Source organism: Leguminivora glycinivorella, chromosome 6 (genome assembly GCF_023078275.1).
Source record: "Leguminivora glycinivorella isolate SPB_JAAS2020 chromosome 6, LegGlyc_1.1, whole genome shotgun sequence".
Taxonomy (NCBI): Eukaryota; Metazoa; Arthropoda; class Insecta; order Lepidoptera; family Tortricidae; genus Leguminivora; species Leguminivora glycinivorella.
Window position 1 is genome coordinate 25,951,491 of NC_062976.1, and position 12,253 is coordinate 25,963,743.

At 43.9% G+C, this 12,253-nt stretch overlaps 1 protein-coding gene across 1 annotated transcript in view; it reads right to left on the bottom strand.

Moving 5' to 3' along the window:
- Window positions 1-1,585: 1,585 nt before the first annotated feature.
- Window positions 1,586-12,253, bottom strand: part of LOC125227247 (long-chain-fatty-acid--CoA ligase 4) — a 60,024-nt gene continuing 49,356 nt past the window's right edge. The window contains exons 12-15 of the mRNA XM_048131510.1: window positions 8,983-9,082; window positions 6,412-6,565; window positions 4,746-4,926; window positions 1,586-3,283 (exon numbers count right to left, since the gene is read on the bottom strand). Coding sequence (XP_047987467.1) covers window positions 3,034-3,283; window positions 4,746-4,926; window positions 6,412-6,565; window positions 8,983-9,082 — 685 coding nt within the window. The 3' untranslated portion in view covers window positions 1,586-3,033. The remainder of the gene's footprint in view (window positions 3,284-4,745; window positions 4,927-6,411; window positions 6,566-8,982; window positions 9,083-12,253) is intronic.

Genomic DNA, 12,253 nt, shown 5'->3' on the forward strand with positions numbered 1-12,253 from the left:
GGCCCTGCCATGACCACATTAGGGCATTAGACCGAACTCCAAACATCACAGACACTCAACATGATTCAGATCTGCATATGACATGAGGGTCTTAAATATACATAAATCTCATGAAATCTCTGAACATGGTTGCGATGCACACAATATATCGAGACCATTCACGCATGTTGCATTGCTACCGTTAAAACTATTTCGACATAAATATGTACAACACTTATATCAAAATTATTATAATATTTATAATATAGAAACTTAGAACCGAAGGAAGATTCCTGCGAATGTTTATTACAGTTTGGTGCTATGGGTTCAAATGCGTGATTCCTATTTTAGGACGAGATCGCATCGTTGGTAAGTCTAACTGTCTATAAGGGGCTCAAATTGACATAAAAATGCTAGGACTTTTATACTCCAATTGCTAATTCGAGTCCAAAAAAACTACGACAGATACGTCAATGTCACAGCTGTCAATGTCACTTATGTCACTGTCAAAATACTTTTCAGGTTTCGCCAACCCTCTACATTTTTTATTTGGCACGTAAGAAATCCAAGAATACTTGATGATAAAATTGTGAAGAAAATTCGTTTTAGTTTTTTTGTTTTAATTCTCATACGTCAAATTAGTTCCACCGGTCGCCACTAATGATAAATGTTGGTAATTCGCATTATATTACATATAATAATAAAACTTAAACCAGACAAATGTATGCACTAAAGCTGCCCTATCTCAGTCAGATGCAATTTTCGCCAATGTTTATTAAATTAGTCATTGGAGTCTAACAACCCATTACCAATATTAGAATGTTATTGCTGAAGGGTAGCACCTGAACTGGCTCTCAGAATGGCGCGTGGCGAAGTCAGGGGCTCACGAAAGGTATTTCCTTAGCGTATTGAACGAGTTCCCAATGTATCTCTGAGACTCCTCAGGAGATTTGGAACCATAAATTGAAGAACATTACTCAAACTTACTTACATACTCTCTTTAAGGTAAAACAATAGATCATTACATGTGCCATTTTTTATCTAAAAGGTTCATAAGTGTCGGTTGTCAATAAAGCGCTACTTGCATATTAACGTCTGTCTATCATATATCAGAGATGTAGTCTGTATATCTGTGTATCATACATAATAATAAATTCAAATACAGTTTGACAGACCATGGTGTCATGGCCGCTTCCAAAACAATGGCGGCCGTGGCAACCATAAAGCCCACTATACACTATTTCGCTGATTAGCTAATTGTAAAATATATGTATAAAAAATTGGTCACAATATCTATATCATCAATAGTTTGTTCTATACCGCAAAATATAGCACCAAATGTTATTGATACCTGAAGTGATACAAGCGCAATACCAACTTTACAACTAAAAATCACGGAAAAAAGAAAAAAATCGAGCGTCCTAGTATTTATGTAAATAATAAAAGACTATTAAATATATAAATCAAAGGATTGAAATAAATAATAAATAATTTATCTTGGCGTGTGTTTTTATAAAAAAGGATTATACTATTTTACAAACATTTTATTGCAGTGGCAACATCGTAGTAGTTTTTTTGGACTCGAATTAGCAATTGGAGTATAGTGAAAAATATCTAAAATTATCAAACAAATATCTAATATAAAACAGAGCCCCGTGTATAAACAGTAAGATCAACGACGATGATATTCCGTTCTTTACACACTGTATTTGGCATAAAATATTTAAAACGTTTACATATCTAAAAAAGATAATGTGATGTGCACGATATACAAATAATTCTATAAAAATTGAGGCCTAGTCGGTCCGCTAAGCTACCTATTATTTTCATAAATAATTTACAAAATACAAAACTACATCCCATTGAAGAAATCTGTACAGTTCCTAGCGGTGTCAAACTCGTTCCTGACGATCCACTCCGTTTCTAACGGTGTCCCCGTTCCTCCCTCGTGAGTAATTTGACGTTCCCGATTGAAATAAATAAATACAACAGCTTTCGCCTCACAGAGGCGCTTCTCGTATCCTTTATACCTTTATTAATAACATTTATGTACAGAAATCGCCGATTATGGGTTCGAAACCACTTTCTACTGACCTTTATCATAGATAAGTAAGCAAGTTTTCATTAAAACCTCGGTTGTAATAATTTCATTGGTATAATTGAATAAAAAAACATTTGAATTCAATTGCTATCTACCACTTTAAATCTCATGGCTTAACGAAACGCTAGAGCTAACATAATAGAACACTCAGATTCTACTGATTTTGACTTCCGTATGTCTAATAAAGACCAGTAGCGATACATGTGTTCATGTGTTGTTAAGTAATGGTTTCGAAATGCCAAGATAGCGCGGACCTGCCGACGCGTGGCTACGAATATCCGGTACTGCAGAGTTACCGGTAATCACGGTACCGGTACATCTCGCCCCGGCTGCGAGCACCGTGTTCTCGCAAGGAATTATTTATTAGTTTGACACGAAACTAGTTTCAACATATCTTCTACTCATATGTCTATTCCATTTTTTTAAATTGACATATGAGTAGACGATCTGATTCAATATCTAAGTATCCTACAGCTACGTCTAGTGTTCTTCCGACGACGATTAAAGAATAAACTATTGATTTCAAAGACCTAGAATATCAGTAAAACACTAGATTTAGCTTTAAAATTCACGGCGATAGAAACCTAGTTTAAACAAATTTGCAGAAATCATAAATATTATGAAATCATTATGAGCTGAATATTTGAAAGGAAATACTACAATATCAATGTCGGTTGCACACAACCGATTGTCACTATTAGGTTGCAACATTGGAATATAGAAATCAGTGGGTTATTTCAACACAGTGACCACAATTCTGGGTTAGTAACATTGTTACTCAGCGTCAACATTTCCTTGTCGGACAGGCAAGGAACGACGAAGAGTCACTGATGTGAAATAGGCCACAATCTGTCAGTAGTCGGTGCAACCGTTTCTAAGAGTATTTAAAAATGCAAACTAGGTTCACCATCGCCTTGCAAGATTCCGGAACACACCGGTTAGGGAGTCCCGGCTCACGAGGCGTACATGCGCTTGATGTCGTCCTTGTAGCGCTCCTGGATGTCTTTCCGCTTGATCTTGAAGGCGGCCGTGACCAGCCCCATGTCGGGCGACCACACCTCGGTGCACAGCTTGACGGCGGTGGGCACCTCGAAGCGCTCCAGGCCGCACTTCTTGGCGTGCTCGGCGAGCTCCTTCACTACCAGTTTCTCCACTTGGGAGTTTTTGCAGAGTCTGTCGAATTCTTTCTCTTGGAGGCCGGCCCTGGAATAAATAATGTCAGTGTTAGAAATGTACATGTCGTTTGACAGATGGAAATAATAAACAGAACTAAAATCCATTTTTTTTAACCCCCGACGTAAAAACGACGGGGTGTTATAAGTTTGACGTGTCTGTCTGTGTGTCTGTCTGTCTGTGTGTGTGTCTGTCTGTGGGTGTGTCTGTCTGTGGCATCGTAGCTCCCGAACGGATGAACCGATTTAGATTTAGTTTTTTTTGTCTGAAAGCTGAGTTAATCGGGAGTGTTCTTGTGCCATGTTTCATGAAAATCGGTCTACTATGTCGCAGTCGCGGGTTTTTTCAAAATTTAAATTTTGTGGTTAGGGTATTATTTAAAAACCCTAAAAACCGGCCAAGTGCGAGTCGGACTCGCCCACCGAGGGTTCCGTACAAACTTTCTTTCAAACTACCTAGTAAAAATAATCTCATATTTTCATATAACTCTAATGACTTGACTAGAAGACAAAAGTATAGGCACTAATGAGTATTATAGTGTATAGCGCCATCTCCCGGTCAATTTGCTAACTAATTTGCGCGACCTGGTTTTTCAGGGATAATTCTTTATAATGTTAACTGATTTAAACAGTTTTTACTTTATTGGACAGAAGATGGTTTACGTAACACCTCGTATTAATTTGAAGTACGATATACATCCGCAAGGGTGGGTAAATTGAAAGTAAAAATCTGAAAAGTTTTTTGTGAATTAAAAAAAAAGTATTCAAAATACAAACACGATTATATTTTTCCTGTAATATATAGCATAAAACCAATGTTTACTAAAATTTTCATAATTTTTCGTTGGTAAACTTCGGAGATAAGGGGGGAACGGTATTTTTTTTTACATTTTCCTTCAAAATTCTTTTTTTTTTTCACAACAATAAAATTATAAAAAATAGCTTATTTACGTTCAATTTTAGCTCTTTCCAACGATACCCCACTTGACCTAGTAACTTGAAATTTACAGTTTGCCCCCCTTTCATTTTGGCCATTTTCTACAATTAAAATTAATATATTTAAAAAAATTATACTTTCTATTTGTAGAGGTTTACAATGTTCACAACTATTCCAAATTTCAAGTTGATAGCATTAGTAGTCCTCGAGATATTTAGGAATGTGACAGACGGACAGAGTCGCACCATAAGGGTTCCTGTTGTACCTTTTTGGTACGGAACCCTAAAAATGATAAATTGATTAAGCGAAAGCGAACATTCTAACTAAACAATACCCTTTCAACTTGAGACAATATCCCTGTGACCATTTTTTACATCAAATAGCACAAAATTCGGTTTCGATTTAAATGTAAATTAAAAATAAATGGTTATCCACTGCGAACGCGCGAAATTATAACAATTCTATTTATCTGACACGTTGTTTGACTTTACTTCAAATGGTATTACATAATTTTTTTTAACTTATTCGCGTTTCTTTTTAAAATGGCGGAACCTACCTAGCAGCCAATTCAGCCAGATGTTGCGGATGGGGCACCAAGAGCGCCACGGTGTTGTTCTTGGAGCTATCGCCATACACGCAGATGTTCTCCACGATGGGGCAGGTCTTGAGTTCAGCCTCCACCTTGCCGAGGGACACGTACTCGCCAGCTTGCAGTTTCACCAAGTCCTTCTTACGATCTGGAAAAAATAATGTAGGTTAGCACATTTTTTTTTTATTACGGACTGATCGGCGATTGACCCTACTCACACCTGATGGGAAGTGAAGACAGAGTCTAAGATGGAGTTCACCGATTCAGTAATAGCCTATTCACTCTACGTTTAAAGAGATCGAGGTCGTATTTTTCTGGGAACACCGATGCTGGGAGCGGATTCCATTTTGCGCATTTTTTCTTGATCTTTCTATAATGAGCTGAAGATGAACAGCTTATTATTCGACATGTCGTACGTTATATGTATTACAGTAGAACCTTGATAACTTAAACCTCGATAACGTAAAAACCTCTATAAATTTATAAAATGTTGTGTTCCCTTCCCCTCGAAGTCCAAAACCTCTTTTACTTAAAATTCGAACCCTCTATAACTTAAACGAATAATTTGGGCCTCGCACCTCAGTAACTCAAAGTTGTATTGACGACGACCTTTGTAACTTCAATCATCTTTCAATGAGACGAATGTGCAATCAAAAAAGGTTTCCTGTAGACCATTGTCATTGTCTATTGCTTACACGTGTTTACCAAATGGCTTCAAAATGTGAACAATAGACTAAAGTCTAAAGTACAGTAACTTATTTGTCTGTTTGTGTGAGTATCTCTTAGCCTTCATTCTGGCAGCATCTCTTTGCACAATGTGTCTACTGTGAGTGAAAATGAATTTAAAACGAAAACTGAAAGCATTAACATATGCTGAGAAGTTAAAAGCGATTGAAGCTGCGAAAAGTGGATTGAAAAGAAAAGACCTTGCAGTTCAGTTTGGAATACATGAGAGTACATTATCCATCATATCAAAAAACAAAGATCAAATATTGAAAGAAAAATTGAAGCAAGAATCGGGCGAAAGTCTTTTATGTAAAAGACGAAGAATTGTTGAGTTCCCTAATTTAGAACAATGCTTGTTTACATGGTTTAAACAGTGTAGAAATAAGGAAAGCTGTAAACAATTTACGGTGTTTAAGTGTAAACAGTTTAAACAAAAAAAATACCGACTTTTTTATGTAGAATAAACTTCAATAAATGTACCTTTAAATGTAAAATAAAATAGTAAAGTTTCATTTTTATTTAACTTCCTCGTTTATCTTTATTAAACAAAGCTCATAATCGAACCTCTGTAAGTAAAAATATAAACCGATAAAAACTCTTTAACTTAAACCCTCCGTAAGTAAAAACCTCTATAACTCAAATATTTTAACATTTCCCTTGGTCTTTATCTTATCGAGGTTCTACTGTATAAGGCAAATAGCTCAACCCTTGTCGAGCTCTAATGGTGAGGAATCTGTATTAAGTATTTTCAGAAATGTCACGTGAATAATAAAGATTACAAATGGTTCTATGTATAGTGATCTTCTTTAGTTATACCAGAGACCACTGCACTGGACAGTATTTTTGACTGAGTTCGTTTAACACGCTTAGTAGATGTGATTGCTTGATCTAAATCTGTGATACTGACCGATGATCTTAATGCAGCCATCGTGATGCAGTTCTCCGATGTCCCCGGAGCGGAACCAGCGGCGGCCCTCCACGTCGAAGAACTCCTCACGAGTCTTCTCCGGGTTGCGGTAGTAGCCTTCCGCCACGCTGCCGCCCCCGATCACGATCTCACCCTGAAATTGCAAACAATTTGTCATTTTTTTTTGTTTTATGTTCTACTACCTCAAAATTACTATAATGAGGCACTGTCCCACCAGAAGCGAGTAAGCGATGAGCTATCGGCGATAGAAACGAACAAAAGGTAGTCACAAAAAACCGGCCAAGAGAGTGTTGGGCCACGCTCAGTGTAGGGTTCCGTAGTTTTCCGTATTTTGCTCAAAAACTACTGAACCTATCAAGTTCAAAACAATTTTCCTAGAAAGTCTTTATAAAGTTCTACTTTTGTGATTTTATTAATATTTTTTAAACATATGGTTCAAAAGTTAGGGGGGGGGGGCGCACTTTTTTTTCCTTTAGGAGCGATTATTTCCGAAAATATTAATATTGTCAAAAAACGATCTTAGTAAACCCTTATTCATTTTTAAATACCTATCCAACAATATATCACACGTTGGGATTGGAATGAAAAAAAATATCTGCCCCCACTTTACATGTAGGGGGGGTACCCTAATAAAACATTTTTTCCCATTTTTTATTTTTGCACTTTGTTGGCGTGATTGATATACATATTGGTACTAAATTTCAGCTTTCTAGTGCTAACGGTTACTGAGATTATCCGCGGACGGACGGACGGACAGACAGACATGGCGAAACTATACGGGTTCTTTTGTGTATTCATTCTTCTACAGAAATAATAACATACTTAATAATATTGTCTTCGGTTACCGCGATAGTTACTCATGAAATAAAACTATGGAAACGGATTAAATCGCGTATAATGAATTTAAAATACATCCCGACGTTTCGAACTCTTTACAGCGTTCGTGGTCAACGGGTGACTGAGGAAAAATTAAAATGTGCAAAAGCTACCCACATACAAGAAATATTAACGAACCATGACCACAAATAATATAGATTTCTAAGGCAGGTTCACACACTATTAATAAAGGTAGTTATACAATATTCAAAAAATTTACCATTACTATGTTAAAAAATAATTAACCATTTAATCTACACAAAATTGACAAAGAACAAACTGCAAATGTCCAACACCATACAATACAAATGCCTCACAGCCTTCGTCGTGCTTGTTCCATTATCAGATGTACTACTGGATCCCAAGCCGATGGTAAAGTAAAGCCATCCTCTCTATTAAAGTTTGCATATTTTTTGATCTCAATGGCCTCTCGCAACATTCTGGGTATATATCGCTTCTCCTTAGCAAGAACCAGAGGCTTGTCAAACTTTATAGCATGATTGACTTTATCCATGACATGTTCAGAGACTGCAGACCTTTGCCGACGGTGCTTGACATCCGCTATGTGTTCCTTCACCCGTGTGGAAATGCTTCGTTTCGTCTGTCCCACATATGACAGGCCGCACTCACAGTCTAGCCTGTACACTCCCGCATTTTGTTTTGTTTTTTTTTTTTAACATAGTAACGGTAAATTTTTTGAATATTGTATAACTACCTTTATTAATAGTGTGTGAACCTGCCTTAGAAATGTATATTATTTGTGGTCATGGTTCGTTAATATTTCTTGTATGTGGGTAGCTTTTGCACATTTAAATTTTTCCTCAGTCACCCGTTGACCACGAACGCTGTAAAGAGTTCGAAACGTCGGGATGTATTTTAAATTCATTATACGCGATTTAATCCGTTTTCATAGTTTTATTTCATGAACATACTTAATGTTTACAATATTTTAATTGAATGACAAGAGTGACAATTGTGACATGACATAGAATACTTTCTTTACCGGCCGTAGAGGTTTCATAGTACGAAATAGGTATCACAGGTTCCTAGTTGACTACGGAACCCTAATAAAAAAGAGATTTATAGTTCATCGCTCAGCGACGAACACGACGAATGAGTTTGAACAAAATATGTAACACAAAAAGATAACCTTAGCCTTTTCTAACCAAAAAATCGAAGATTGCTAACTTAATTTTGAATATTTAATGACATGTGTTAATATTTACATTTATAATTATTTTAACAACCCTGACGATCGTATCAGCTCGGATGTAAAAGGAAATACGACAAAATCTAGGTCAAAGTTCCCACTTCACTACATAGTATAAAACAAAGTCGCTTTCTCTGTCCCTATGTCCCTATGTATGCTTAAATCTTTAAAACTATACGCAACGGATTCAAAAATTGCGGTTTTTTATAATAGATAGTGATTCTAGAGGAAGGTTTACATGTAGGTATAGTACCCGTGCGAAGTCGGGGCGGGTCGCTAGTATCTTATATAAATAATCTGTTATGTGTCTAAGTCCGTGACAAAAGTAGAAATCATAAAAAATGCGACTATGACACATGAATACTATTATTATTTAATGTTTCCACATTGTATTCTTTGTTGTACTTGCTTCGAGTTATCGCAATAGTGAGACAAATTAAGCGATGTTGTTTAAAAAGGTTTACCTGCGGGAAAGGTTTGTTGGTGACGCGGTAGTTGCCTTCTTCCCAAGTTACCAGCCGGATGTCAGTTCCAGTGGTCGGCGCACCCACGCGGCCAGTAGACCTGGATAACAATTTTAGGAACATGTCAATAAAACGTAAGTTTTTTTCTAATAAGGAATAATGGTCATTAATTATTTCATAGATTTGATAAATGTTAATCGAGCGTTTACTGGTGATTCTGGTGAAACCCAATAAATCGAGATAATTTGTCCTTCAAATAGCAACATTGTGGAATTTACACATAGTTGGAATTTCAAAAACCAGTTTGCTCAACTTATCGGGTTTCACCAGTAAACCCTAGGTTTTTGAATAATGCATGCCATTTAAAGCCCGCCGAGTAAAGCTGAAGCTTGGTTCAGCAATAGCCGTATAATTTACCGTACAGATGCAACTACAGGCAGACTCGAACCTGAGAGTGTCGGGGGATAATGGGCCCCGAGAGGAGAGTGAGCACTGACCTGTCGTGGGCGTCGGCCACAGCGGCGCAGGAGGTGGTCTCGGTGAGCCCGTAGCCGGTCACCACGTCGCAGCACAGGCACACTCGCACCTGCGCGTGCGTGTCGGGGGATAATGGGCCCCGAGAGGAGAGTGGGCACTGACCTGTCGTGGGCGTCGGCCACAGTGGCGCAGGAGGTGGTCTCGGTGAGCCCGTAGCCGGTCACCACGTCGCAGCACAGGCACACTCGCACCTGCGCGTGCGTCTCGGGGGATAATGGGCCCCGAGAGGAGAGTGGGCACTGACCTGTCGTGGGCGTCGGCCACAGTGGCGCAGGAGGTGGTCTCGGTGAGCCCGTAGCCGGTCACCACGTCGCAGCACAGGCACACTCGCACCTGCGCGTGCGTGTCGGGGGATAATGGGCCCCGAGAGGAGAGTGGGCACTGACCTGTCGTGGGCGTCGGCCACAGTGGCGCAGGAGGTGGTCTCGGTGAGCCCGTAGCCGGTCACCACGTCGCAGCACAGGCACACTCGCACCTGCGCGTGCGTGTCGGGGGATAATGGGCCCCGAGAGGAGAGTGGGCACTGACCTGTCGTGGGCGTCGGCCACAGTGGCGCAGGAGGTGGTCTCGGTGAGCCCGTAGCCGGTCACCACGTCGCAGCACAGGCACACTCGCACCTGCGCGTGCGTGTCGGGGGATAATGGGCCCCGAGAGGAGAGTGGGCACTGACCTGTCGTGGGCGTCGGCCACAGTGGCGCAGGAGGTGGTCTCGGTGAGCCCGTAGCCGGTCACCACGTCGCAGCACAGGCACACTCGCACCTGCGCGTGCGTGTCGGGGGATAATGGGCCCCGAGAGAGAGAGTGGGCACTGACCTGTCGTGGGCGTCGGCCACAGCGGCGCAGGAGGTGGTCTCGGTGAGCCCGTAGCCGGTCACCACGTCGCAGCACAGGCACACTCGCACCTGCGCGTGCGTGTCGGGGGATAATGGGCCCCGAGAGGAGAGTGGGCACTGACCTGTCGTGGGCGTCGGCCACAGTGGCGCAGAAGGTGGTCTCGGTGAGCCCGTAGCCGGTCACCACGTCGCAGCACAGGCACACTCGCACCTGCGCGTGCGTGTCGGGGGATAATGGGCCCCGAGAGGAGAGTGGGCACTGACCTGTCGTGGGCGTCGGCCACAGCGGCGCAGGAGGTGGTCTCGGTGAGCCCGTAGCCGGTCACCACGTCGCAGCACAGGCACACTCGCACCTGCGCGTGCGTGTCGGGGGATAATGGGCCCCGAGAGGAGAGTGGGCACTGACCTGTCGTGGGCGTCGGCCACAGTGGCGCAGGAGGTGGTCTCGGTGAGCCCGTAGCCGGTCACCACGTCGCAGCACAGGCACACTCGCACCTGCGCGTGCGTGTCGGGGGATAATGGGCCCCGAGAGGAGAGTGGGCACTGACCTGTCGTGGGCGTCGGCCACAGTGGCGCAGGAGGTGGTCTCGGTGAGCCCGTAGCCGGTCACCACGTCGCAGCACAGGCACACTCGCACCTGCGCGTGCGTGTCGGGGGATAATGGGCCCCGAGAGGAGAGTGGGCACTGACCTGTCGTGGGCGTCGGCCACAGTGGCGCAGGAGGTGGTCTCGGTGAGCCCGTAGCCGGTCACCACGTCGCAGCACAGGCACACTCGCACCTGCGCGTGCGTGTCGGGGGATAATGGGCCCCGAGAGGAGAGTGGGCACTGACCTGTCGTGGGCGTCGGCCACAGTGGCGCAGGAGGTGGTCTCGGTGAGCCCGTAGCCGGTCACCACGTCGCAGCACAGGCACACTCGCACCTGCGCGTGCGTGTCGGGGGATAATGGGCCCCGAGAGGAGAGTGGGCACTGACCTGTCGTGGGCGTCGGCCACAGTGGCGCAGGAGGTGGTCTCGGTGAGCCCGTAGCCGGTCACCACGTCGCAGCACAGGCACACTCGCACCTGCGCGTGCGTGTCGGGGGATAATGGGCCCCGAGAGGAGAGTGGGCACTGACCTGTCGTGGGCGTCGGCCACAGCGGCGCAGGAGGTGGTCTCGGTGAGCCCGTAGCCGGTCACCACGTCGCAGCACAGGCACACTCGCACCTGCGCGTGCGTGTCGGGGGATAATGGGCCCCGAGAGGAGAGTGGGCACTGACCTGTCGTGGGCGTCGGCCACAGTGGCGCAGAAGGTGGTCTCGGTGAGCCCGTAGCCGGTCACCACGTCGCAGCACAGGCACACTCGCACCTGCGCGTGCGTGTCGGGGGATAATGGGCCCCGAGAGGAGAGTGGGCACTGACCTGTCGTGGGCGTCGGCCACAGCGGCGCAGGAGGTGGTCTCGGTGAGCCCGTAGCCGGTCACCACGTCGCAGCACAGGCACACTCGCACCTGCGCGTGCGTGTCGGGGGATAATGGGCCCCGAGAGGAGAGTGGGCACTGACCTGTCGTGGGCGTCGGCCACAGTGGCGCAGGAGGTGGTCTCGGTGAGCCCGTAGCCGGTCACCATGTCGCAGCACAGGCACACTCGCACCTGCGCGTGCGTGTCGGGGGATAATGGGCCCCGAGAGGAGAGTGGGCACCAGTGGCGGAGCGTCGATACAACTCGATTCCCAACGGGTTCCCTAAAATTCTCTAGTATCTGTAGAAGTCCATACAAAACAAATGCCAAAAACCCCTCCGGCTTTACCATCGAAAATTTTCACGCCCCGCCACTGGTGGGCACTGACCTGTCGTGGGCGTCGGCCACAGTGGCGCAGGAGGTGGTCTCGGTGAGCCTGTAGCCGGTCACCACGTCGCAGCA